The sequence below is a fragment of the Entelurus aequoreus genome, linkage group LG08, assembly GCF_033978785.1.
Source record: "Entelurus aequoreus isolate RoL-2023_Sb linkage group LG08, RoL_Eaeq_v1.1, whole genome shotgun sequence".
Taxonomy (NCBI): domain Eukaryota; kingdom Metazoa; phylum Chordata; class Actinopteri; order Syngnathiformes; family Syngnathidae; genus Entelurus; species Entelurus aequoreus.
In genome coordinates this window covers 44641436-44668988 of record NC_084738.1, presented here as the reverse complement: position 1 = coordinate 44668988, position 27553 = coordinate 44641436, and the positions used below count along the sequence as shown (strand labels likewise).

Below are 27553 nucleotides of genomic sequence, written 5' to 3'. Positions count from 1 at the left end.
CTCTACTGTGAGAGAAATGTGATCCGCCGTAAACACAGTGCATTTTATTTTGAAAATTAAACCGGTGTTTTATTTTGTATTTTGTACATTACTTCCTGCCCCGCACGATCCGCTCTGCTCTGTGCGAACTTGATGTGCCGTGCTCAATTGATGCGCCGTGCTCCGACAAAAACAGAAGCTGACACATTGAATAATAGAATAATACAGCGTTTTTCTTAAATATTACCCATATTAGATGCTGAATAAGTGGACGGCGACTAGACCATAGCTCCTCCTCGATCTGCGGGCTGCAGCCAGGGGCACTTGCTCTCTCTGGCGGAAGCGGCAGGCTCAAACAACCCGGTATTACAAGAAAACGTGGAGTTTTTCTGTACCGCTGTTTTTTGTTTGTTTGTTTTTTTACATCCCTGACAGGAATTTATTAATGTTGTTTAAAGAAAAAAACAAAAAAAAACACACACACAGGCAGAGGGCACTTTTTAAGACGAGGCAATAAAGGGCAGGGGCTCAGGCACCCATAGGGCCCTATGTGTGCACGTGCCTGTGTAACAACAATCATTTGTACCATGCAGGTAATCAAAAAGGTCAACCAACGAAGGAGATTTCTCTATAGAATCTCCTCTCTGGTCAACAAAAGCACCATGAATATTCTAGCGGGAACTCTCATTCAACCCTTTTTCGATTACGCATGCACCTCCTGGTACCCTAGCACCATAGGTGGATTAATGACCGGGCCTACCGGGCCCAGGCCCAGGGGGCCAGAGGCCCCAAGGGGCCAGGCCAACTTGGCCCCGCGGCCGCGACCCAAGCAAAACTACTTTTGCAAAAATAATAATCTTAAGCCCCAAGGGGCCAGGCCAACTTGGCCCCGCGGCCATGATCCATAGAGGGTAAGAGGCCCCAAGGGGCCAGGTCAACTTGGCCCCGCGGCCGCGACCCACAGAGGGCCAGAGGCCCCAAGGGGCCAGGCCAACATGGCCCCGCGGCCATGATCCATAGACGGTCAGAGGCCCCAAGGGGCCAGGCCAACTTGGCCCCGCGGCCACGATCCATAGAGGGTCAGAGGCCCCAGGGGGCCAGGTCAACTTGGCCCCGCGGCCACGATCCATAGACGGTCAGAGGCCCCAAGGGGCCAGGGCAACTTGGCCCCGCGGCCACGACCCACAGAAGGCCAGAGGCCCCAAAGGGCCAGGCCAACTTGGCCCCGCGGCCGCGAGCCACAGAAGGCCAGAGGCCCCAAGGGGCCAGGTCAACTTGGCCCCGCGGCCACGATCCATAGAGGGTAAGAGGCCCCAAGGGGCCAGGTCAACTTGGCCCCGCGGCCGCGACCCACAGAGGGCCTGAGGTCCTAAGGGGTCAGGCCAACTTGGCCCCGCGGCCATGATCCATAGAGGGCCAGAGGCCCCGAGGGGTCAGGCCAACTTGGCCCCGATCCATAGAGGGTCAGAGGCCCCAAGGGGCCAGGCCAACTTGGCCCCGCGGCCACGACCCACAGAGGCCCCAAGGGGCCAGGCAAAATTGGCCCCGCGGCCATGATCCACAGAGGGCCAGAGGCTCTCAATCATTATTATCAAAGCTAATTCTCAAATTGGATGGATCACACAACCTCACTCACATATTCTTTATCAATTATTAAAGGTTGTTTCTGAATTTTGATCACAGAACTTAATGCAAATATTCTTGATTGATTGACAAAGCTCATTCTCAAATTTTGATTACACAACCTTACTCTGACAAATTATCATTATCAAAAAGCTCTATCTCGAATTTGGATCACAGAATCTCACTCAAGTATTCTTAGCTGTGCCCCTCCCCCATCAAGTCTTTCATAAACCGGTCTGTTCTTTTAGAATCTCCTCATTTGGTATTTTGAACTCGTGAGAGACTGCTCAAAATTTGGTTTCCTTTCCCTCAGTTCAGACTCAGAGATAATTTGAAATCATTCAACAAGAAGTTTAACGCGCGCACACACACACACACACACACACACTTGAGTTGAGCATTACTTGGAAATTCTTATATTTTCCATTTTGCTGTTATTATCAGCATCTTCCCATTTTGTCCTTTTCTTTCGAGAAAGTTTACAGTCTGACATTTGTCACTGCTGTCAGTTAATAACTTTTTGGTCTTTGACCCATTTTGTCATTTTCTCGATTCGATCGTCACTGACCACTCTCTCCTGTCTGGCAGACATCGTTGCTGCCATCATAGCTAGCAAGCTGCCTGCAGCGGGTCATCCCTATGTTCCCCGTCCCTATGTTACCCGGGTCCTATGTTCCCCTCTACCGGGGAACTAAGGACCCTTTTTAAAAAAAAGGGTTCTATGTTCCCCGCTGCGGGGAACGTACAACACTTTTTCCAGAAAAGGGTTCTATGTTCCCCGCTGCTTCCAATGCGCGACTAAGTAAGACGCACGCAGACACGCATGACAGAGACGCGTTTAAGTTGTCGAAGGAAGGAAGTTCGCGTTTGAGTTGCTCTATCTGCTGCCGCACGCCCTGTGACAGGTTAGGTTTAGGGATGGTTTTGGTCAGGGCACAATTTCGCCAAAAAAGTGCTCCACAACGCCCTGTGACAGGTTAGGTTTAGGGATAGTTTTGGTCAGGGCACAATTTCGCCAAAAAAAAGTGCTCCACAACGCCCTGTGACAGGTTAGGTTTAGGGATGGTTTTGGTCAGGGCACAATTTCGCAATTTCGCCAGATACAATGCAGGGAACATAGGACCCTTTTTTAGAAAAAGGGTCCTAAGTTCCCCGGTCGCATACAAAGACCCAGGAACAACCGGGGAACATAGGACCTGGGGAACATAGGACCCGGGGAACATAGGCACGCTCCCGCCTGCAGATAGCAACATTTTGGTGTCCTTTGGGAAAATATTTAGAAAGAAGACAAAAGTACACACAGTTGTACAACTATTATCTTTATGATCTTTTTTTTGTTAGTTTCTCTGTTACTGTGTGTGGCCAATTAAGCGACTTTTGGCCATACCTGGCTGGTGACATTTAGCGACTTTCTGGTTGATGTTAAGATTAATAATAGCAACAGTTCTCTTCATCTTAATGCAATTTATTGTGTCTGTCTCTCCACATTTTGCCATTAGGTACTTTGAGCTCTTGTTGGTCAGTCACTCTAAGGTACATTGTTGCTGCCATCATAGCTAGCAAGCTGCCTGCAGATAGCGACATTTTGGTGTCCTTTGAGAAATATTAAGAAAGAAGACAAAAGTACAAGACATTGTACGATTACTATCTTTTTAAAATTATTTGTTTCACTGTGTGATTGACCGACTTTGCCGCTAGATTTCGCGTCTTTTGGCCATACCTGGCTAGCGACTAAAAACATCATTTAGCGACTTTTTGGTTGTGAAGATAAGTGGTAAAAGCAGATCTTCCTGTTGGTCTTCCCACATTTTGCCATTTGGTACTTTGCACTCTTCTTGGTCACTCCAAGGCATTTGTCCCTGCCTTCAGCTAGTCACTTGGCTCTTTTGGAATATATTTCACTGTAATTGGCTCTCTCTCTCTCTTTCTCCTCAGTACAAATCAGCCTGTTCCCTTGCCATTCATCACTGACCACTCTGCTCTCCTGTCTGTCAGACATTATTGCTGCTTGCAGATAGCTTGGGGTCCTTAGAGAAAATATCAGAAGAGAAAAGTACACAATTATCTTAATTATCTTTTTTATTCAGTCAGTCCTTCAGTGAGTCCCAGTGTGTTGGCGATTAAGCAACGTTGGCATTCAATTAGCGACTTTTGGCCATACATGGCTGGCGACTCAAAAAACTAGAAAAAAAGTACAAAAAGTTGTACAATTAATATCTTTATTATCCTTAATTCCCCTGAATCCTAGAGTGTGTTGCAATTAAGCAACTTTGCTGCTAGGTTTAGCGACTCTTGTTTTGGGCATACCTGGCTAGCGACTACAAACATTATTCAGCAACTTTTTGGCTGTTAAGATTAACGTTAATAAATTAAATCCTAATACAATTTATTGTGTTGGTCTCGCCATCTTGCTATTAGGTACTTTGAATTCTTGTTGGTCTCTGCTAAGGTATCTGGCTGTTGTCTTTGCCTTCAGTTAGTCACTTGGCTCTGGAATATATTTAACTGTACTTGGCTCTCTCTTTCTCCTCAGTACAAATCAGTCTGTTCCCTTGCCATTTAGACATTTTCTTGATTGGATCATCACTGACCACTCTGCTCTCCTGCTGTCTATCAGACATTGTTGCTCCCATCATAGCTAGCAAGCTGCCTTGGTGTCCTTTGTGAAAATATTTAGATAGAAGACTAAAGTGCACAAAGGTGTACAATTATTATCTTTTCAAAATATTTGTTTCACTGTCAGTGTGATTGACCGACTTTGCCGCTAGATTTCGCGTCTTTTGGCCATACCTGGCTAGCGACTGAAAACATCATTTAGCAACTTTTTGGTTGTGAAGATAAGAGGTAAAAGCAGATCTGCCTGTTGGTCTTTCCACATTTTGCCATTTGGTACTTTGCACTCTTGTTGGTCACTCCAAGGCATTTGTCCCTGCCTTCAGCTAGTCACTTGGCTCTTTTGGAATATATTTCACTGTAATTGGCTCTCTCTCTCTTTCTCCTCAGTACAAATCAGTCTGTTCCCTTGCCATTTAGACATTTTCTTGATTCGATCATCACTGACCACTCTGCTCTCCTGCTGTCTATCAGACGAATCAGTTGATTCTCTGCTCTCAATTGTCTATGCTAGTAAGCTGTTATTCTCTGCTTTGGAGTGTTGATGCTGGGTTGCTAGTTTTCTAAATCACCTCACACACTTGAAGGAAGCAGCACCGATCATAAACACACAAACAAACTCACACACACACACACACACACACACACACACACACACACACACACACACACACACACACACACACACACACACACACATAGTTGGTTTATCTGTTGTGATAGGCAAAGAGCCAATGTGCAAAGAAAGAAGGGAAATATGGATCATAAACGTTTAAGTGGAGGAGCTAGAAAAAAAATTCAGCAAGAAAAGAAAAAAAAGGAATCAGTTTTACTTGAGAGTGTTCCAAATATCTCCAGCTTCTTCAGTACAAAGACATCTGCTGAAAGCAATTCTATAAATGCTACTGCAAATTCAGCTAAGGTTAGCAATGCACCTGAGCTAGCATGTAGCTCCCAAGATCCTGAGACCACTACAAGTGTAGACACTGAACCAAATGCTTCTGATGCTTATGATTCAACCAATTCAGCAGTAGCCAGTTGCTCGGATGAATGTGAGGTCACTGCACCTCTGGACAGCATAGAAAATGAGCTGAATCTTTCTTCAACACCATCTACAGTGACAACTCTACCTAGTGATCCCGCTAAATGGGCTGAGACCCTCACTGAGTCAATGAAGGAAGTTCTTATTCAAAGAGGTGCAAAATCATTTCACAACCGTCACAGCCATTATCCAGCTTCTGTGAGGAACAGTGGGCTAGGAGGCAAAACCCGATGCCTAAACAATGAACATTTTACTTCACACTTGCCCAATGGACAACGAGTACAAAGAGAGTGGCTGATGTACTCTCCCTCTACTGGTAATGTTTACTGCTTTGCATGCAAACTGTTTTCCCCAAAAACGCATTCTTTTGTGACAGGCTATTGTGATTGGAAACACTCAGAAAGATTTGGTGAACATGAGCGAAGTGCTGAGCACATAACCTGCATGCAAGCAGTCTTGAACCGCGCCAAAGGTGCCACAGTTGATGCAGACCTGTTCAAACAGTTTCAGGCAGAGAGCAGCTATTGGATGCAGGTGTTACAAAGAGTTGTTGCAGTCATTAAATTCCTTGCAGAAAGGGGCCTTGCATTTAGGGGTAAAAATGAATCGTTAGGGTCTCCTCTCAATGGGAACTACCTTGGTATTCTGGAGGTCCTGGCTGAATTTGATCCCTTTCTAAAGGATCACATCAGAAAGTTTGGGCAGATGGGTCGAGGTAATACCTCATATCTGTCCTCCACCATTTGTGAGGAATTCATTGAATTGATGGGTGCAAAAACCAAACAGGCTATAGCAGATGAACTGCAAGCAAGCAAATACTACTCTATCATTGTGGATTCAACCCCAGATTTATCTCATGTGGACCAATTGACATTCATATTCCATTTTGTTAGCAAAGAGGGCAGTGTTGTTGAACGCTTTGTGGGTTTTGAGCCCATTACTAGCCATACAGGTGAAAGTTTGGCTAACTGTGTCATGTCTGTGTTGGAAAATCTAGGGTTAGAGCTGTCAAATTGCAGGGGGCAGGCTTATGATAATGCCAGCAACATGTCAGGGAGGTATAATGGGTTGCAGGCTCACTTAAAGAAAAGCAACCCATTAATACACTATATTCCATGTGCAGCTCACTCTTTGAATTTGGTGGGAGTCAACAGCATTGACAGATGTGGAAATGAAGTCTCTAAGTATTTTGACTTGATTCAGTCTATTTACAACTTCACAACTGCATCCACACACCGATGGGACAGGGTATTTGGCAATTCCAACATAGATCTCACACTTAAAGCTTTATCCAACACGCGTTGGAGTTGCCGTGCAGAATCTACCAAAGCACTGTGGCAGAACTACAGTAAAATAAAAGCAGCACTACAGGTTATTTCCACTGATGACACAGAGAAACGAGACACACGAACTGAAGCTGACAGTCTAGTGCGGAAGCTGGATTCACTTGAGATGGCCTTCATGGCAGGCTTTTGGGACACTGTTCTGTCCAGATTTCAGGCCACAAGTCTGCAACTTCAAAAAGCAGACATGGACCTTGGTACAGCAGTTAGATTGCTGGAATCTCTGCGCACCTTTGTTCTCTCCCAAAGAGATCTATTTGATCATTTTGAGCAGAAAGCCTTAAACATGTTGGGTGGCACCCCATCTTACAGGGCTGAACGGACGAGGAAACGTAAAAAGTTTGCTGATGAATCAGCATCCCCAGATGTTGTGCTTGAGGGAAGGCAACTGTTTCAAATAGAGACATTTATTGCCTCTATTGATCAACTGAGTTCAAGCCTTAATCACCGTCTGGAGGCCTACAAACATCTGAACAATTTGTTCAGTGTCCTTTTCTCTTTGGATACAGAGTCCAATGCTTCAGTCCTTCACAAGGCCAAGATTCTCACTGAATCATACCCATCTGACCTCAATGAAAGTCTTGGACAGGAGCTTATACAGTTCAAATCTTTTATACAGCTCAACAACACTGATGAGGAGAGGACCCCTTCAGGACTGCTCAAAACAATAATACATTTTGGACTACAGCCTACGTTTCCTAATACATACATTGCGCTACAGATTTTTCTCACTCTACCGGTCAGTAACTGTGAGGGAGAACGCTCATTCTCTCTTTTGTCAAGAGTAAAAAATGAGCTGCGCACAAGAATGACTCAGAAAAGATTAAATGCGTTATCTCTAATGGCAATTGAGAGTGAGCTGACAAGAGAGTTGGACTTCAATGATGTGGTGGATGATTTTGCAAAATTGAAAGCACGAAAGAAACCCCTTGCTTAAAGGTGCACTGTGTAAGATTTTTAGGTTATTTCCAGAATTCACCCATTCACTAATGTTAGGCTACCTGTTTTCATGAATACTTACCACCACCATAAAATTCTAAGTATCCATTATGACTTGGAGAATTGCACTTTTGCCATTTCTGGGAAGTGTCACCTGGATTGTGAAGATAGGATTGACTTTAGGCAGAAGCTTGGTGCTTTCTCTGGCAAACTGAACCTCAAGCTTCATTCTCTGCAGCTTTGCATTCTTGTGCAGACTTTCATCCACAAGGAACTTTTCAACTTCCCCACTATCGTGAAGGGGCCATCAAAAGATTTCAGTGTGTCCAGCATGTCTAGTCTCTTACTCTCCTTTCTTTGAGCCATCTCTTGTTTCTCATCTGCCCTACTCTCGAATTTTGCCTTCATGAATTTACTCCAGTTGAGTTCAACCTCCCTTTTTGCTTGTGCTGCTGCCTTGAAACCTCTGAAGCTCCTGACTCTTCTGTAAAATTATTGACCTATTGACTGCGTTCAGTGTGCCCAACTTCTTCAGTTTGTAGTCCACCTTGCCACATTGTCTCTCCATCCCAATGTTGTGCACAGGGGTGCCATCAATGTTACTAGCCTGTTCACTGACAGGGTCCATTGGGAAGGTCTCCTCATCCATCCTCTGCCTGGCCAGGACAGTCTTCAGATGGGGCAGCATGAGATCTGTCAGCTGCTTCACTTCATCCAAGTATTCGGCAGCCACGTCTGACACTGAGTTCAGGACATGTCCAGTGCCTGTCCAGCCACTATAGCATTCTTGGAAATGGGCTATCTTGACCTGCATGCAGCCCTTGTACCATGAACTGGCCTACACCTTTCTTTGTGGTGCTCTCCGATGCATGTTATCATTTTACCTTTCTCCTTCTCCTCAAGCTTAACCACAAATAGATAGACTTTGAGCCTCAATTTGCTGCACAGCTGCCGTTATGCCAATGTGTTTTCCTAAGATATTATTTTATTTTTAATGATAGAAGGGAGGAAAAGGGGGCAAAAATCATGTCCGATTTAGTTTTTTGGGTGGGTTGGGGGGTTTATTTCATGATAGCTACCAACTTCCAATACATAATATCTCTCAAATGACCCAATGCACCATCACTGAAGTGGGCGTAATCATTTTCAAAAATGTTTATTTTTAGGCCATTTATCCCCTCCCCCTGTGTCTGTGTGAAACCTGTGCTTGTCAGTGTCTGTGTGGTATACCTAATAGTGTGTGTGCAGTATGTGCACTCTTCTGTACAGTACAGTGTGCATGTCTGTTCACAGTATACAGTATTTCTTGCATAGTGCGTGCGTGTGTGTGCGCCCACACGCGCGGGGGGTTGAGGGGCCAAGACCATGTCAGGCCCAGGGGGCCAAAATTTCTTAATCCGCCCCTGCCTAGCACCTCCAAAACCCTCAAATCTAGACTCCAAACATCCCAGAACAAGCTAGTCAGATTACTTCTAGACCTCCACCCCACATCACACCTCACTCCTACCCACTTCTCCAAAGTGGGCTGGCTCAGGGTGGAGGACAGAGTAAAACAACTTGCACTGAGCCTAGTCTATAAAATCCGCTACACCTCCCTGATAATAAATAAATAAATGGGTTATACTTGTATAGCGCTTTTCTACCTTCAAGGTACTCAAAGCGCTTTGACAGTATTTCCACATTCACCCATTCACACACACATTCACACAATGATGGAGGGAGCTGCCATGCAAGGCGCTACCAGCACCCATCAGGAGCAAGGGTGAAGTGTTTTGCCCAAGGACACAACGGACGTGACTAGGATGGTAGAAGGTGGGGATACCGAAGTACATGTCAAACTACTTCCTTAACGTAAATGACCGCCATAACCACAACACCAGAGGGAGCTCCACTAACCACGTTAAACCCAGATTCCGATCTAACAAAGGTTTTAACTCATTCTCTTTCTATGCCACATCAATGTGGAATGCGCTCCCAACAGGTGTAAAAGAAAGGGCATCTCTATCCTCCTTCAAAACCGCACTAAAAGAACTTCAAGCCTAAACTAACACCCTCCCTTCCACATAATACCTCTTCGGATTGTAAATAATCAAATGTAGACACTTTTTCTTATACTTTCTGATCTCTCTCTCTGTTTCCACTACTTGCTGTACATATCCTACCAAGTCAGTCCTACACTGTTCCAATGTCCATTTCTCTGATGATGCAATTGATGATGACTGAAGTATTGATACCAATCAATCCTAACCCCTCCCCCCATATCCCACACCCCGGATTGTAAATAATGTAAATAATTCATTGTATATACTCTGATGATTATCTTGTGTGATGACTGTATTATGAAAATAGTATATATCTGTATCATGAATCAATTTAAGTGGACCCCGACTTAAACAAGTTGAAAAACTTATTTGGGTGTTACCATTTAGTGGTCAATTGTACGGATTATGTACTTCACTGTGCAATCTACTAATAAAAGTTTCAATCAATCAAAAAAAAATCAAAAAAAAATCATGTAGGATTAACATTATTATCAGGAAATTATTAGAGACCAATTTTAGCAAGCTATCGCTAACAGACAACAACGCATAACTAACTGTTATGAACTGTTGTTATTATTGAATTTCAATATTTCTGATGAAGTAAAGTCAAATATTTCAATAGTAAAGTCCAAGAAGCAGCCACTAGGTGGCACTGTGCATGCTTTCAAATACATTACTTGTATTACGATTCAGGAATGTCATACCACAAGTGTTACAAGATCACGATCTCACACAACACTTGTAGAATAATATGGCTGCTTAAATGTAGTTAGTATAATGGTGTTTTAAAGCATAGTTCTAATATGGGGACTAACCTCCTCTACGGCGGATTTACCTGAGGCGCACCTGAGGGACCAGAGCGCCCATGGCGAAGACCACCACCCAATCACTCCGCTGAAATGTGTCGTTGGTTGTGATTGGAAACCTTTACAACTACACGGTTATTAAGAGTATTAAACAGACTCGACTCTGCAGTAAACGTTTCAGGTTACACAATAAACCTGTAAAGTAACAAATAAAAGCCGCGCAGGGTGTTGCTCAAGGACGTGGAGGAGGAGCTAAGCGCAGATGTTGGCAAGCAGTTGCAGCTCACTCGAAGACGCCTGCGGCTCATGTGCGACTTCCTGTCTGATGACACGCCGGCCGGTATGTCTTATTTTCCTTTCTTTTTTTAATACGACGCTCTATCCCTCAAACTTACACCACGCGAGTTGCTCTAATAGTTGAACGCCCCTCCGATACCAAGAAATCGGAGAGAATAGCAACGCATTTACCATTGCGAGGCGCTAGTTAGCATCCACACAGCATCCTTCCATAATGGCTAGCATAGCCGCCGATTAATGAACACGCGGCACATGAAGTCTTTCAGCATAATGACAGCCCCTCGTCACCTCTAACCGCCTTTTTCATTTCCACTATCAGCTGCCCTCGCCACTTATCGCTGTAACTGTAAGCAACCGTCGTTGTTTTAGTGTTTTGTGTAAGTGGGCGTGCATTCTAGTTGCAATGAGTTTGGTGAAGAAGAATGTGGCTGTCACTGCGCAGCCGCGCGCGTATCACAACCATCAAGTGGTCGCTACGTTCAGTTTGAAAATGGACTTGCTTTCTCCACAAAACTTTATGAAATAGAAAATACATCAATTTGATATATTTTTTTTTTCCTTTTCAGTGACATTGTGAAGTGTTAGAACGCCTCCCTGTTACCGAAGTACATGTCAAACTACTTCCTTAATGTAAATGACCGCCATAACCACAACACCAGAGGGAGCCCCACTAACCATGTTAAAAACCCTGATTCCGATCTAACAAAGGTCTTAACTCATTCTTTCTATGCCACATCAATGTGGACTGCGCTCCCAACAGGTGTAACAGAAAGGGCATCTCTATCCTCCTTCAAAACTGCACTAAAACAACACCTCCAGGCAACTTAAACCTGATGATGCAATTGTTGATGACTGAAGTGTTGATACCAACCAATCCTAAACCCTCATCCCCCCACCCCCTCCATGTCCCACACCCGGATTGTAAATAATGTATATAATTCATTGTATATACTCTGATGATTATCTTGTGTGATGACTGTATTATGAAAAAAGTATATATCTGTATCATGAATCAATTTAAGTGGACCCCGACTTAAACAAGTTGAAAAACTTATTCGGGTGTTACCATTTAGTGGTCAATTGTACGGAATATGTACTTCATTGTGCAATCTACTAATAAAAGTTTATATCAATCAATCAATCCAACAAGGTTTACCCATAGGAACTAATGGGAGTGTAAATTATCTGTTCCTGGGTCAAGCTGTTGCCATCCCAAACCATAACAGGTTTCCCCGGGTCATTGAAAATCATTATCGGTCATTAAATGGATTTTGCGAAAATAAAGGCTTTAAATCAATCAACCACCGGTTGGGAACTGTAACCGGTTTGTGACGCATTTTCTACCGGGCCGCAGAGAAACATTAAATAATTTATAAATGACTGCATTTTCTCCGACTTAACTTTCGCCTGTCCCACTAGACCAGACCTAGGCATTCTGCGGCCCGCGGGCCACATCCGGCCCATTGTACGTCCCTGTCCGACCCGCATGAGGCCAATCATAAATTACAAAATAAATTTAAAAAAGTATCTATGTCGAGTGTGCAATGCAACGGTGCTGCTTTTGTTTTGAAAAGCGTTATTTGGATTACTTCCGTGTGGACGTATGCTCGTGCGCGATTGTGAGTGAATGTGAACAGCTGCAATCACAAATTACAAAATAAATTTAAAAAAACATCTATGTCGTGCGTGCAATACAACTGTGCTGCTTTTATTTTGAAAAGTGTTATTTATGGGCGTATGTCCGTGTGTAACCTGTGAGTGAAGGTGCACAGCGACAAGTGAGACGCTAAAAAAAAGAAAAGTTGATGACAAATGGCGTGTTTTCAACAAGACATGGACTGCCAAGTATTTCTTTACAGAAATTAAAGGTAAAGCCGTGTGCTTAATTTGTGGTACACAGCTTGCTGTGTTTAAAGAATATAGTGTAACGACCTGCTGAAGTTGATGTTGTGTTCTTTAGTTGCGAAAATGAGGAGTGAGGATAGACGTGTGTGTGGAAAGAACGAGATAAGTTGAGCTGTGTTAGTATAGGTTGCTCAATAAAAGTTTAAAAAGAGCGTCAGACTTGGTGTGCACTTCTTCTGGACGCTACAATTGGTGTCAAAAGTAAAACATTGCGCATACTGCAGCTGTTTGTGTGAATCCCGGACGTGAGCTTGTCGCAAAGAGAGAGAGAGACAGAGACAGACAGAGAGAGGGAGGAAGGAGAGAGGCAGCGTCTACAGGTGCAGCGCACGCTGCATGGGGGAATTCCGCCCTCAATGAAGACTCCCAGGTTTGATGGCAAGGCGAACTGGGAGGCATTTCATCCCACTTCTGACACCAATTGTAGCGTCCAGAAGAAGTGCACACCAAGTCTGACGCTCTTTTTAAACTTTTATTGAGCAACCTATACTAACACAGCTCAACTTATCTCGTTCTTTCCACACGCACGTCTATCCTCACTCCTCATTTCCGCAACAGCAACGCTTCCTCCTTCTTCGCCAATCACCTTACAGGCGTGCTACGTTCACAACAAAGAGGATGCAGGATAAAGTGACAAAAATCTAAATTTTTGCATTGTAATATACATCAGGAAGTGTTGTGTAACAAAGTGTTAAAAATAAAACCATCAAAAGCCATCTGCTTTTGTATAAAGATAAGTTAGGTTAAATGAAAATATTATTATTATTATTATTATTTATCTTACGGTGTATCAAAAATAATTTGAGCACAATTTAATTGAAATATTGTCGTGTGGCCCTCCAGCAGTGCTCGGGTTGCTCATGCGGACCCCGGTAAAAATTAATTGCCCACCCCTACACTAGACAATGGGTGTCAAACTCTGGCCCGCGGGCCAAATTTCACTTGGCCCTTGAGGCAATATCAAATTGACACTAGAGCTGGCCCGCCGATTATATTCAGCGGCGGTGCCGCGGTAACACTGCATTCACTGCTAATTCTCATACTTGCCAACCCTCCCGGGAGTCTGTCAAATTTCGGTGCCCTTCCCTAAAATCGCCACGTCCGCTTTTCACCTAGTCCAGCGAATGCTGGCCCAGTCACATAATATGTGCGGCTTCAGCACGCACACATATGTGAATGCACAGCATACTTGGCCAACAGCGGTACAGGTTACACTGGCGGTGCTCGTATAAATAACTTTAACACTGTTAGAAATATGCGCCACACTATGAATCCACACCAAACAAGAATGACAAACACATTTCGGGAGAACATCCGCACCGTAACACAACATAAACACAACAAAACAAATACCCAGAATCCCATGCAGCCCTAACTTTTCCGGGCTGCAATATACACCCCCGCCCACTTCAACCAACGCACGGAGAGAGGGGGGGGTTTGGTGGTAGCGGTGAGCACGGGTGGTGATGAGCAGATGAGAGCTGGCGTAGGTGGAGAGCTAATGTTTTTAGCATAGCTCTGTCGAGGTCCCGTAGCTAAGTTAGCTTCAATGGCGTCGTTAGCAACAGCATTGCTAGGCTTCGCCAGGCGGTACAGCATTAACCATGTGGTTACAGGTCCAGAGTTTGGTAGTATTGTTGATCTTCTGTCTATCCTTCCAGTCAGGGGCTTATTTCGTCTGTTTCTATATGCAGTTAAGCACAATGCTATCACGTTAGCTCCGTAGCTAAAGTGTTTCTACTATCAGACTGCGTGGTCGGTGGTAGTGGGTTTCAGTAGGCCTTTAAAGCTGATCTTTGTCCCCGGTTCAAATTACTTTTTTCCCCTAAGCAAAAAATACAAGAACACCACCACTACCTAGCATATCTTACTAATGGTGGTTTAAAGGCCTACTGAAACCCACTACTACCGACCACGCAGTCTGATAGTTTATATATCAATGATGAAATCTTAACATTGCAACACATGCCAATACGGCCGGGTTAAGTTATAAAGTGCAAATTTAAATTTTCCGCTAAACTTCCGGTTGAAAACGTCTATGTATGATGACGTATGCGCGTGACGTCAATCGTTGAACCGGAAGTATTGGTACACAATTGAATCCAATACAAAAAGCTCGGTTTTCATCTCAAAATTCCACAGTATTCTGGACATCTGTGTTGGTGAATCTTTTGCAATTTGTTTAATGAACAATGAAGACTGCAAAGAAGAAAGTTGTAGGGGGGATCGGTGTATTAGCGGCTGGCTGCAGCAACACAACCAGTAGGACTTTGACTTGGATAGCAGACGCGCTATCCGACGCTAGCCACCGACCGCATCGATGATCGGGTGAAGTCCTTCGTCGCGCCGTTGATCGCTGGAACGCAGGTGAGCATGGGTGTTGATGAGCAGATGAGGGCTGGCTGGTGTAGGTGGATAGCTAATGTTTTTAGCATAGCTCTGTGAAGTCCCGTTGATAAATTAGCTTCAATGGCGTCGTTAGCAACAGCATTGTTAAGTTTCGACAGGCTGGAAAGTATTAACCGTGTATTTACAGGTCCATGGTTAAATAGTATTGTTGATTTTCTGTCTATCCTTTTAGTCAGGGGTTTATTTCTTTTGTTTCTATCTGCAGTTAAGCCCGATGCTATCACGTTAGCTCCGTAGCTAAAGTGCTTCGCCGATGTATTGTCGTGGAGATAAAAGTCACTGTGAATGTCCATTTCGCGTTCTCGACTCTCATTTTCAAGAGGATATAGTATCCGAGGTGGTTTAAAATACAAATCTGTGATCCACAATAGAAAAAGGAGAGAGTGTGGAATCCAATGAGCCCTTGTACCTAAGTTACGGTCAGAGCAAAAAAAGATGCGTCCTGCACTGCACTCTAGTCCTTCACTCTCACGTTCCTCATCCATGAATCTTTCATCCTGGCTCAAATTAATGGGGTAATCGTCGCTTTCTCTGTCCGAATTGCTCTCGCTGCTGGTGTAAACAATGGGGAAATATGAGGAGCCTTTCAACCTGTGACGTCACGCTACTTCCGGTACAGGCAAGGCTTTTTTTTATCAGCGACCAAAAGTTGCGAACTTTATCGTCGATGTTCTCTACTAAATCCTTTCAGCAAAAATATGGCAATATCGCGAAATGATCAAGTATGACACATAGAATGGATCTGCTATCCCCGTTTAAATTTAAAAAAATAATTTCAGTAGGCCTTTAAATAACTGTTTTGTGGGGGGAAAATCTATATTTTTCACAAATACAAATAAAACCGCATTAATATTAAATGCATAACGTTTGTTGTTGCTCATGGATTTCTGATAAACATGACAGTACATGTCTGTAGCATGTTCGCCGGCGCGTACGTGCACACACACACACACACACACACACACACACACACACACACACACACACACACACACACACACACACACACACACACACACACACACACACAGACAGGCCCATTAAAGGAAACAGCCAAAATTTGCTTAATCGCTATCATTAGCTAATAACAAAGTAATGTTGTGTGTACTGTGGTGTGTACTATTTGTATATGGTCTAGTTCAGGGGTCACCAACGCGGTGCCCGCGGGCACCTGGTCGCCCGTAAGGACCAGATGAGTCGCCCGCGGGCCTGTTCTAAAAAAAAAAAAAAAATGTAAAAAAAAAAAAAAAAAAAATTTTATTTTTTATTTTTTATTTTTTTTAAAATTAAATCTACATAGAAAAAACACAAGATACACTTTCAATCAGTGCATCAACCCAAACAACCTCCCCCATGCACACTCATCCACACCCACTCACACAAAAGGGGTTCTGCTACCAATATTCTGGTTCCCACAACATAGACAACACATCTGCAAGGGACACAGTCCCTGAAGCACACATGTTTGTATAGGCTGCTGGTCCACTAACATTTTCATTAATTACTATTTTTTATGTAATTATTTTTATATTGTTTTACTTTCTTTTTTATCCAAGAAAATGTTTTTTATTTATTTATCTTATTTTATTTTTTTTTTTTTTAAAAAGGGCCTTATCTTCAACAGACCAGGTTGTCAATGATTTTAGATTTGTTTAAAGGTTTTTTTTAAACCAGACCCAGTCCAAATAATGTCCAAGTCGGACTCAGCAACACACACCTTCATTCATGTACACAGAAAAAAATTAGGGAACACAACAGATTGCATATAATTTATAAACAAAATTACATTTTCAAAATAAGCATTTATGTACAGTCCAGATTATGTCCAGGTCACTCAAATTAGGGAACACAACAACAGATATCATATAATCTATAAACATAATTCTACTTTCAAAATAAGCCTTTGAGGACTTATCTTTTTTTCAATGTTTTTTGGCATCATTATCGTTTTCAACCATGTAACTTTCTGAAGTTAGAAAATACTGAATAAATGTCTTAAAGAAAGTAATACTAAGTGAATATCTGTTTTTGGCCTTAAAAATAAACATTTTACCGAGTACTATAATTAAATTGACTAAATCATGATTGTCAATGAACTCTCCTAAAATAACAGAAACCACATTAAGCTTCATAAACAAACCAATCCTTAAACACATTTTTTCAACTTCCACCCAAAACAAAGACACAATATGACAATACCAAAACAAATGCAGGGTGGATTCAGGCTCCTGACAACAAAATCGGCAATCATCTGACTCTGTCATATTCCATAATTTTAACATTTTCCCTGTGGGTAAGAAGTTATAAATAAATTTAATTTGAAAATAACGATTTTGCACATCGATACTGGTTTTATAGATTATTTTGAATATGGCATCCCATGGCAACGGGCAGTCAAAAAAGTCCTCCCATTTTCCATATGTGTTGTATGGGGCAGCCTTCAAAGATTTCTTTATTAAATACAAATTATATATTTTTCTATTTATTTTAGTTCCTTTTTGCCAACTAGAATTTCTTATTAGAGGTTTACAAACTAATAATTTAGTAGTTGCATAATTAATTATTTGTTTCCATCTTTTCCCAATTACTCCAATTAGTTGATAAAATGAAAAGCTTGAGCAAGCATCACCATACATAGTTCTAAATTAATCATACTTCATAATTTTACCATTCTCATTGATAATATTGACAAAAATGATTCCTCTTTCAAACATATTTTTCCAAAAGAAAAGCTTTCCATCTATTACAATATTAGAGTTCATCCATATTAACTGCTGCAAAATATCGTCTCTTTTTTCTGGCACATAAAATTGAAAACACCACTATGAGTGGATTGTTTCCTTTATGAACCCTGCCATGTTTCCCAGCAGACTCTCTGGGAGGGGATCACTTGTAAAAAAGGATACAATTTCTTTTGATACAGTACATGTTTTTTGTCCAACAGGACACTTGTGTACCACTCAATGTTTAAATACATCTTTGGAACAATTGATGCTTTTAAAGACAGACACATAGCTTCAAGGTTGAGAAGTTTCAGGCCCCCATATTCATACTCTTTGTACAAAACCTTTCTTTTAATATTTTCTGGTTTGCCGTTCCAGACAAAATCGAAGACCCTCCGCTCATAAATCTTAAAAAAGTTTTGTGATGGAGCTGGTAATGACAAAAACAAATAAATAAATTGAGGAATAATTAACGAGTTGGCAATAGACATTTTACCATACAAGGTTAGGGAATTCCCTTTCCATAATTGCATAATTTTGTCCAGCTTTCTTAGTCGATTATCATAATTTACTGAGCCTAGATCTTCCAGATTTTCTGGGACAACAACACCAAGTATGTTAACTGGTCCATCTGTCCACAAAACAGGCACTTTGCATTCCTTTCGAAAGGACGTTCCCTTTAGATTTCCGATCCTTAACATTTTACATTTATCATAATCAAGCTTAAGGCCAGATTGCTGTGAAAATATGTCCAAAAGATTAAGAAGGTTCCGCAAACAATGAGGAAAAATCTTATCTTTGTGAATCAGCCTTTTCTGACATGAACTTCATCAAGAACAAACACAGAACACGCCTCACTGATGCACATCTGCAAGACTCACTCAGAGTTGCAGTGTCAAGTTACACACCAGAGTACAACACACTAGTTAACAGTGTGCAATGCCAGGCTTCCCACTAACTGACAAAGAAACAGATAACAGATTTGGTGTCCAGTTCAAAGTGTGACATGATTTAAAAAATTGAGAGTTTACTTTTGTATTTTACATGAGTTATTATTTGTACAAACATGGTGCAAATTAATTCATGATTTGTTAAAAAATGTTAGTGGCTAGCTAGTTAAAATGGGATATTGTGATTTCACAAGACTGTCTTAGAAGTGATCATTTGAAAATGTTCAATTTGAAAAATGTGCACTTAGAGAAAATATAAAAATAAAGTGTTGCATATTGATATTTATCTGTTTCTATGTATATTTATTGTGAGAAATCATTAAGATGATCAGTGTTTCCACAAAGATAAATATCATTAATTATTAATAATAACAGAGTTAAAGGTAAATTGAGCAAATTGGCTACTTCTGGCAATTTATTTAAGTGTGTATCTAACTGGTAGCCCTTCGCATTAATCAGTACCCAAGAAGTAGCCCTTGGTTTCAAAAAGGTTGGTGACCCCTGGTCTAGTTTAACCACTGCCACAAAACTTGTTTTTCTAAGGAGGAACTGCACTTTTTTAGGAATTTTGCCTATAATTCATAATCTTTATGTAAGACAAGAACACATATGTTTTCCTTTTATTATGCATTCTAACTAGTAAATAAATGCGATCAAAAGTCAGCTTACAATGGACCCTATGGGAGTCTCTCTACTCTGTCTATAAAGCGCTCTAAAAAACATCCAAACACCTCCATCAATTTTTTATATACATAAGTACGTACTGTATATATGTAATGTAGAAACAGGCACATTTATTACAAAATGTAATATTTACGTTTTTTGCTCATATTAGGCATACGGTGGCACATTAATTAAAAAATTGTTTGCTTTTTCCTTCAACATCACTGATTACTACTCATTGCAGAATTGAGACAACAAACATAATTAAACATCACTTGTTGTACGATGTCTGCTGTCACTAGGATGCCCACTGATGGTATGTTCATATATTGTCGTTTAGATGAAGAATGATTTATAATCCTCGCAGACAAAGTGACTTTTCGTGTCTTTCTTGCCATTTCCGGGTCAAAATTGGATGCCAAAGTTGACCAACCCGCCGGATCATGTCCTCATCCTTCTACTATTAAGGTGAGAGGCATTATTTATGATCTAGAATAAACTTTCACAAACTCAGAAGCGAGAAAGCAGCTCCTTCGCCGATGATGTCAACACAGTCACACAAGCTAGTAAGCTCCATCTGATCACGGCGCCGCTATAAATAGTTTGTTGGGGTTAGCGCTTATAATAATATCACTAATACTTGGTTAATATTCAAGTCACAAAATGTAAATGGAGTATTGCTGGCAGGTTTTCGATGGTTATTTAGAGGGCTATATGGGCGGAATAGAGGACCTCCCATTGGCTCCATTGTAAGTAGACTTTTATTTACGTTTATTTACGAGTTAGAATGTATTAAAAAAAATACATTCGTCTTCTTGTCCCTCATAATGATTGTGAACGATATGCAAAATAAAATAAAAAAAGTGCAGTTCCCCTAAAGGCAAGATTTTCATTTACAAGCATGACATGCTGAGGAAACAGCTACTGCATGTACGAACGTCAGTTTCTCCACAATAGCTCTTCTTATTGGTATTGAGAGACATGTTGTACTGCGCAGCCAGGACAAACACGCGTGTGCCACTTTTGTCACATTAACTTCTCTTTATTATTCTATGGTTGTCGTTGCACATTTTCTTTTCCTGCACACACACAAATATTGCAAAATAAAAGGAATTCCTGTTCACAGCACACACTACATCAGGTGACCCTTTCGTTTTAATCTGCTCTAATTTACGCTCTAAAGAATGTAGTGAATATGTGGACAATGCACGTGGACGTCTGATCCCAGTGTGAACGACAGGCCTTTAACTAATCTGAAAAAGTCTTCTATTGAGCAAAAAAGAGAAATGACTTCAAGTGAATACCTCCTGTCGCTTTCCCTTTTCTTCCAAACATCCTCTTTGCATGGGCACATACGGGTGTGCGCACCTTGCGGATGCCTTGTTTCAAACACTAACATGCCAACAAATGAGACTACACAAAGCTGCTCCATGTAGGTAGAGGACATGTTTGAAAGTTATTTCCTATTCAGTGCAGAGCAATAGGAAATGCAAAATTCAGTGATTGCGTTGCCAGACAGAGGCGTCTCTCTCTGCATATTTCCGTAATTTTGTGTTTTACAGCGCTCGTCTTTTGGTTTATATTAATGCACGTTTGAGCCTGTCACTCATCTCCTGCTTTTGCTGGTGTGCAGATTATATCTCTCTGAAGCTAAACCACACCCGCTGTAGTTGGACACGCCCACACTGTGCCTGCAAATTTTCTGGCGCAGCTTAAGCTCTGATCCTGCCATTTGAAGTTGCTCGTCGGACAGAGTCGGACCCGCTCAGGATGGTCGCCGAGGAAGACAAGGCATCCCAAGGCAGCGGCATGCGCTTGAAGCAGGAGATCTCCCTCCTGCACGGGGTTTGCCTTATCGTGGGCAACATGATCGGCTCTGGCATCTTCATCTCACCAAAGGTAAAAAAAACCTTTTACTTTGGCTGGATTACATCAGAGTCCATTCACACCTTTTCATTGTTTTTGGGTGGTAGAAAGTTGCTGTCATTGTGTGGCGTGTTTTACATTAGCGCTGCTACGATAGTTCAAACATTTATAATGAGAACAATTAAATGTTAATGTTCATTAAACAAAAAGAAACATGTGCATGAAGACAACCTCAAGTCAAGTGTAAAATATGAGCAAAAATGTCACAGTTAAACGTGTTATCCATCGCAGGGGGTCCTCATGTACACAGGCTCCTATGGCTTGTCCTTGGTCATCTGGGCGGTGGGAGGGGTCTTCTCTGTGTTTGGTGCACTGTGCTATGCAGAGCTGGGCACCACCATCCGCAAGTCCGGTGCTTCTTATGCATACATCCTGGAGGCTTTTGGAGGCTTTTTGGCATTCATTCGGTATGTTGCACATCTTTTGAATCAGTCCTGTAAACCACCAATGACTCACTCACACACTCTAGTGACTTTTTTTATGGATCTTGTTTTCCCTACAACACCCGGATGGTTACACTCAACTGCAGACTGTGGACGTCTCTTCTGATTGTGGAACCAGCTTGTCAGGCAGTTATTGCCTTGACTTTTTCCACCTACCTGGTTCAGCCTTTCTACGCCACCTGTCCTGCGCCTTATTATGCTGTCCGCCTCATTGCTGTGGCCATCCTGTGTAAGTTTTTCCCCCCTTGTTTGTTTCCTACTAGGGCTGAATGATTATGGTCATAATAATAATTTTTATAAGTATTGAAATCACAATTAGAGATCAACCACCGATTTTCGTGAAAAAGTATGTGATCGCCATTTCTGGTTAATGCCATGTAATTCCTTTTAATGCCGATCACAAACACTGATACCCTCTAACTTACACTATTTATTTTTAGTGGCTGACAAGTGGCTAGCAACTAATAATGTGTCTCCATACATTGTGTGGAGCCGCCCCCCTCAGCTAATAATGATCACCTCCACTACGACAAATAAACAGGGCACCAAATTAAACCAAAATATTTTGTGAAAACTGTGAATAATGGAGGTGAACCAGATGAAATGGATATTGTCTCAGCAGAACAGCAAGTGGTCAACTTTCTGCAATCAAGGGAAATTGATATTGACATTAATGCCGTCGAAACATGCATCCCACTGAATGGAATAAACAACACCACTCCAGTCATCCTCATGAAACTCGTAAACAGAAAATCTAAAATCGCACTTTGAAACCACAATACTGCTGTATTTACAATACCGTTACATCCTTAGACTTAGACTTAGACAAACTTTAATGATCCACAAGGGAAATTGTTCAACACAGTAGCTCAGTTACAATTATGGAAAGTGTAAGGATGGAAAGGACAATACAGGTATAAATAGACTAATATAGCGATAAAAAAAAACTAACATATATATATATAATATGTGTACAGAATAATGTATATATACAGATATATTATATTATGTCTATAACATATATACAATATATACCAATGACCATGTACAATATTACAGTATATGTGACAGCAGCAGCATAAAATAGAGAGTAGATCCAGCAGGAAATAGAAAATAGACATTAGAAACAAAGAGAAGTAGCTAACATGTCAGGTGTCAGGTAATAGGCAGATGTCATCTATTGCTGTATGGCGAGTGGTTATACAGCTGGATGGAGTGTGGAATGAAGGAGTTCTTGAATCGCACAGTGCGGGAAGGAAGTTGAAGGAGCCTGTTGGAGTATGAGCTCCGCTGTCCCTTAATTGTCAGGTGGAGTGGGTGGGCAGGATTGTCCATGATGGCGAGCAGTTTGTCCAGTGTCCTCCTGTCCCTCACTGACACAAACGCCTCCAACTGCGTGCCAATAGTTTGGCCGGCTTTCCGGATCAGTTTATCAATCCGGTTTGAGTCCATTTTGCTGGTGCTGCTCCCCCAACAAACCACTGCAAAGTACAGTGCACTGGCCACAACAGACTGATAAAATATCTCTAACAGCTTGCTGCACACATTAAAGGACCTAAGCTTCCTCAGGAAAAAGAGTTTGCTCATGCCCTTCTTGTAAACAGCTTTGCAGTTGTCCTTCCAGTCCATTCTGCTGTTCAAGTGGACTCCCAGGTCCTTTTACTGCTCCACTACTGCCACCTCCCGGCCCTGGATCTTGATGGGCTCCACCTGGGTCACTCTCTTCCTGAAGTTGATGACCAGCTCCTTGGTCTTGTCCACATTAAGGACCAGATGGTTCGCCTGAGACCACTCCACAAAGTCAGCGATCAGTGTCCTGCACTCCAATTCCTGTCCCTCTCTGATACACCCGACCACAGCAGACTCGTCAGAGTATTTCTGCAGGTGGCAGGACCTGGAACTATACTGGAAGTCTGAGGTGTACAGGGTGAACAGGAAACGAGACAGGACGGTCCCCTGTGGAGCACCTACACCACTGACCACAGTATCCGACAGGGAGCTCCCCAGTTGCACAAACTGGAGCCTGTCAGACAAGTAATCAGTGATCCAGGAGACAATGGATGAACTGACACCCATCCTGAGCAACTTGTCACTCATCAGAATTGGCTGAATGGTGTTAAAGGCACTGGAGAAATCAAAAAACATGATCCTCACAGTGCCCTTCCCACCATCCAGGTGAGAGTGAGCATGATGCAGCAGGTAGGTAACAGCATCATCCACTCCTACATGGGGCTGATATGCAAACTGTAGAGGATCCAGGGACGGAGCCACCAGTGGTCTCAGCTGATCCAGCACAAGTCTCTCGAGGACCTTCATGACCTGGGACGTCAGGCCAACAGGTCTGAAGTCATTTCAGCCCGATGGGATGGGCTTCTTGGGCACCGGCACTATGCAGGATGTTTTCCATAGCACTGGTATACGTTCTAGCTTCAGACTCAGGTTGAATATGAAGTGCAGGATCCCAGTTAGCTGAGCAGCACAAGTCTTCAGGACCCAGGAGTTGACTCGGTCAGGGCCTGCAGACTTAGCTGGATTGACTCTCTCCAGCTGCCGTCTTACATGTCCAGGTGTCAGACACACCGGGCTGGCTTTCTCAGTGGGGGTGGGGGATTGGGGAGGGGGGAAAGAAGCGGCTGTGGCAGGTAAAAGAGAAGGAGTTTGTTTATTGAAATTCAGGGGAGGTGTGAGAACAGGAGTAGTGGGGGGAGGGCCAGTAAGGGGTGTATTGCTAAATCTATTGAAAAACAAATTCAGCTCGTTAGCTCTATCTACACCCCCATCTTACTGATCATATTTAGTAATTAACACACTTTCTGGCCTGGTCGTTAAGGCTTGTTGGTTGTACTGCACAGGCAGGAGAAGGCAGTCCTAGAGTTGTCTCCTCTTCTGCTCTTCTCTACACCATACTTGCCAACCTTCCCGATTTTTTCGGGAGACTCCCGAATTTCAGTGCCCCTCCCGAAAATCTCCCGGGGCAACCATTCTCCCGAATTTTTCCCAATTTTCACCCAGATAACAATATTAAGGGCGTGCCGTGATGGCACTGCCTTTAGCGTCCTCTACAACCTGTCGACGCGACCGCTTTTTCACCATACAGAAAGCGTGCCGGTCCAGTCACATGTGTGCGGCTTCTGCATGCACACAAAAGTGACTGCAAGACATACTTGATCAACAGCCATACAGGTCACACTGAGGGTAGCCGTATGAACAACTTTAACACTGTTACAAATATGCGCCACACTGTGAACCCACACCAAACAAGAATGACAAACACATTTCGGGAGAACATCCACACCGTAACACAACATAAACACAACAGAACAAAAACCCAGAATCCCTTGCATCCCTAACTCTTCCGGGCTACTATAAACACCCCCGCTACCACCAAACCCCGCCCCCCCAATCCCGCCCACTTCAACCCCGCCCCCCACAACTCAAACCCCCCCCTCATCTCCCGAATTCGAAGGTCTCAAGGTTGGCAAGTATGCTTTACACTCACACATTGTTGGACCATCCCCCTAGCGAATACGGTAACTTAGTATGACGCTGCTGTTATAATATAAGTGTAATATTAGCACTTTAGCTCACATAGCTATGCTAACATTGCTAAAGTCTACTCCTGACCCACTCCTTAATTCTACGTTGTTGCGATATATGGCATCTATTATGCCGCATGCAGTGTTATATTGTATATGTAAAGAAGCGCTTCTTTGAGACAAACACCGCACATTGATAAGCATTAAAGTTACAGAGACACACACAACGGCATGTTCCTAAGCAGGGCTTACTAAAAGCACTTTAAAACTGTTTAAATTCCAGCATCAAGGCTAACACACCACAAATACACTATTGTAAGACGTTTGACACATATTTAAAATTGTTTAAATATAGCATATTATGGGATTGTTTAATTTGCACTTTGCATCTGCTTCAGTCGTTTTTCACTTGTGATGTCAACCGCTTGAGTAAATTAATTATGTGGTTGCGTTTCAAGAGCTAATAAAGCCTTGTGACATACTTGATGACACTTGAGGACACGTTATTACATGCTAAACGAAATAGAACACTGTACAAGCTTTACAGTATTTAGTCGTAGTAAAGCAAACTTCTTTGATTTCCTAATGCCTGTACGTGTTCATTGGAATGTACTATCCCTGTTTTAAGAATGAAGTCTAAGTTGTCTGTCAACTCATCTGCAAAAACATGTTTGCTATGATGATGTGCTGCATTTTAGGTTTAACTTAGCAAGTATGCAAACTATGTATTTTATACACAAATTATATGCCTGTATTTAGTCACAGCCACCACCCTTGTTGCTAATGAGCGGCACTCCCTCACTCAGGTCTGCTGACGTTTGTAAACTGTATGAAGGTGAAATGGGGAGCCATTCTTCAGGTCATCTCCACCGTGGCCAAAGTCCTGGCTCTTATTGTCATCATCGTCACTGGCCTTGTCAGGCTAGCACAAGGTACTTGGCTGCTGTAGGAGCCCATGTAATAAAGCCGCCTTTGGTGCAATGAATCTCTGCCGGTGATAAATGTCCTGTTGTTGACAACGAAAGGTTTTGATCAAAACTTTGAGGACTCGTTCAAAAACTCCAAGATGAACCCAGGCGACATGGCTTTGGCTCTCTACTCGGCGCTGTACTCTTACTCTGGCTGGGACACGCTCAACTTCATCACGGAGGAAATCAAGAATCCAGAGAGGTGCCAAGACGCTCCATATCCGCTCTTTGAAGATAAGAAATTACACTATCATTAAACAAGTCTCCCATTCTATTTCACTCTGCAGGAATCTGCCTCTGTCCATCGCTATTTCCATGCCTCTTGTCACCGTCATTTACATCTTGACCAACATCTCCTACTATGTCGTTATGGATGCCGACATGGTGCTCACAAGTGAAGCTGTTGCAGTGGTGAGTGTCCTATACACCTCCCAATACAGAGTTACTCAGTTAACTGTAGGGATGGGTACCGTTCACATTTGAACTGATACGGTACCTATTCCTGTTACCAGGGAATCTGTATAATTGGTACTTTAGTGTGTGTTATTAGATATTGTTTTTGTTAACATTTATTTTTGTATTGCAACATTTAAGAATGAGCTGATTATGATAACTGCTATCCAGTTGTTACATCTTCTTTCATCGTCACATTTCTGATTTTCATTTGCAAGTATTACTTTTGAAGGCCTACTGAAACCCACTACTACCGACCACGCAGTCTCATAGTTTATATATCAATGATGAAATCTTAACATTGCAACACATGCCAATACGGCCGGGTTAACTTATATAGTGCAATTTTAAATTTCCCGCTAAACTTCCGGGTGGAAACTTCTATGTATGAAGACGTATGCGCGTGACGTCACGACGGCAACGGAAGTATTCGTACCCAATGTGTCACCATACAAACTGCTCTGTTTTCATCGAACAATTCCACAGTATTCTGGACATCTGTGTTGGTGAATCTTTTGCAATTTGTTTAATGGACAATGGAGACTGCAAATAAGAAAGTTGTAGGTGTGATCTGTGTATTAGCAGCAGACTACAGCAACACAATCAGGAGGTTGTGTTGTGTTTGAGCTGGATACAAGACGCACTACCGTGAGTACAGCTTTGGCTTCCAAACATTTGATCGCTTGCCCGTACGTGCGTGTTGCTATGTGCATGTCACGTACGTAATTTTGGGAAAATATATGTTTCTTGCCGACTCTGATGGCGCCCGGGGTGTCGTCGAAAGCTATGCCCGCCGCCGCTCCGTAGTTAGCTTCAATTGTTAAGCTTCGCCAAGCTGGAAATTATTAACCGTGTATTTACATGTTCATGGTTTAATAGTATTGTTGATCTTC

General features: G+C 42.5%; 2 protein-coding genes across 3 annotated transcripts in view; one reads left to right on the top strand and one right to left on the bottom strand.

Annotated features, from left to right (window-relative positions):
• Window positions 1-10568, bottom strand: part of stmn2b (stathmin 2b) — a 40176-nt gene extending 29608 nt beyond the window's left edge. Inside the window, exon 1 of the mRNA XM_062056587.1 lies at window positions 10417-10568. The gene's annotated coding sequence lies outside the window, so the exon portion shown is untranslated. The remainder of the gene's footprint in view (window positions 1-10416) is intronic.
• Window positions 10459-27553, top strand: part of si:dkeyp-120h9.1 (Y+L amino acid transporter 2-like) — a 29807-nt gene continuing 12712 nt past the window's right edge. Inside the window, exons 1-7 of one of the 2 annotated variants that reach the window (XM_062056581.1) lie at window positions 10459-10727; window positions 20968-21233; window positions 21492-21667; window positions 21790-21932; window positions 26046-26171; window positions 26265-26409; window positions 26495-26618. In XM_062056581.1, coding sequence (XP_061912565.1) covers window positions 21105-21233; window positions 21492-21667; window positions 21790-21932; window positions 26046-26171; window positions 26265-26409; window positions 26495-26618 — 843 coding nt within the window. In that variant the 5' untranslated portion in view covers window positions 10459-10727; window positions 20968-21104. Of the gene's footprint in view, window positions 10728-19784; window positions 19803-20967; window positions 21234-21491; window positions 21668-21789; window positions 21933-26045; window positions 26172-26264; window positions 26410-26494; window positions 26619-27553 lie in introns of those variants that run through there. The other variant, XM_062056582.1, reaches the window with a different exon arrangement.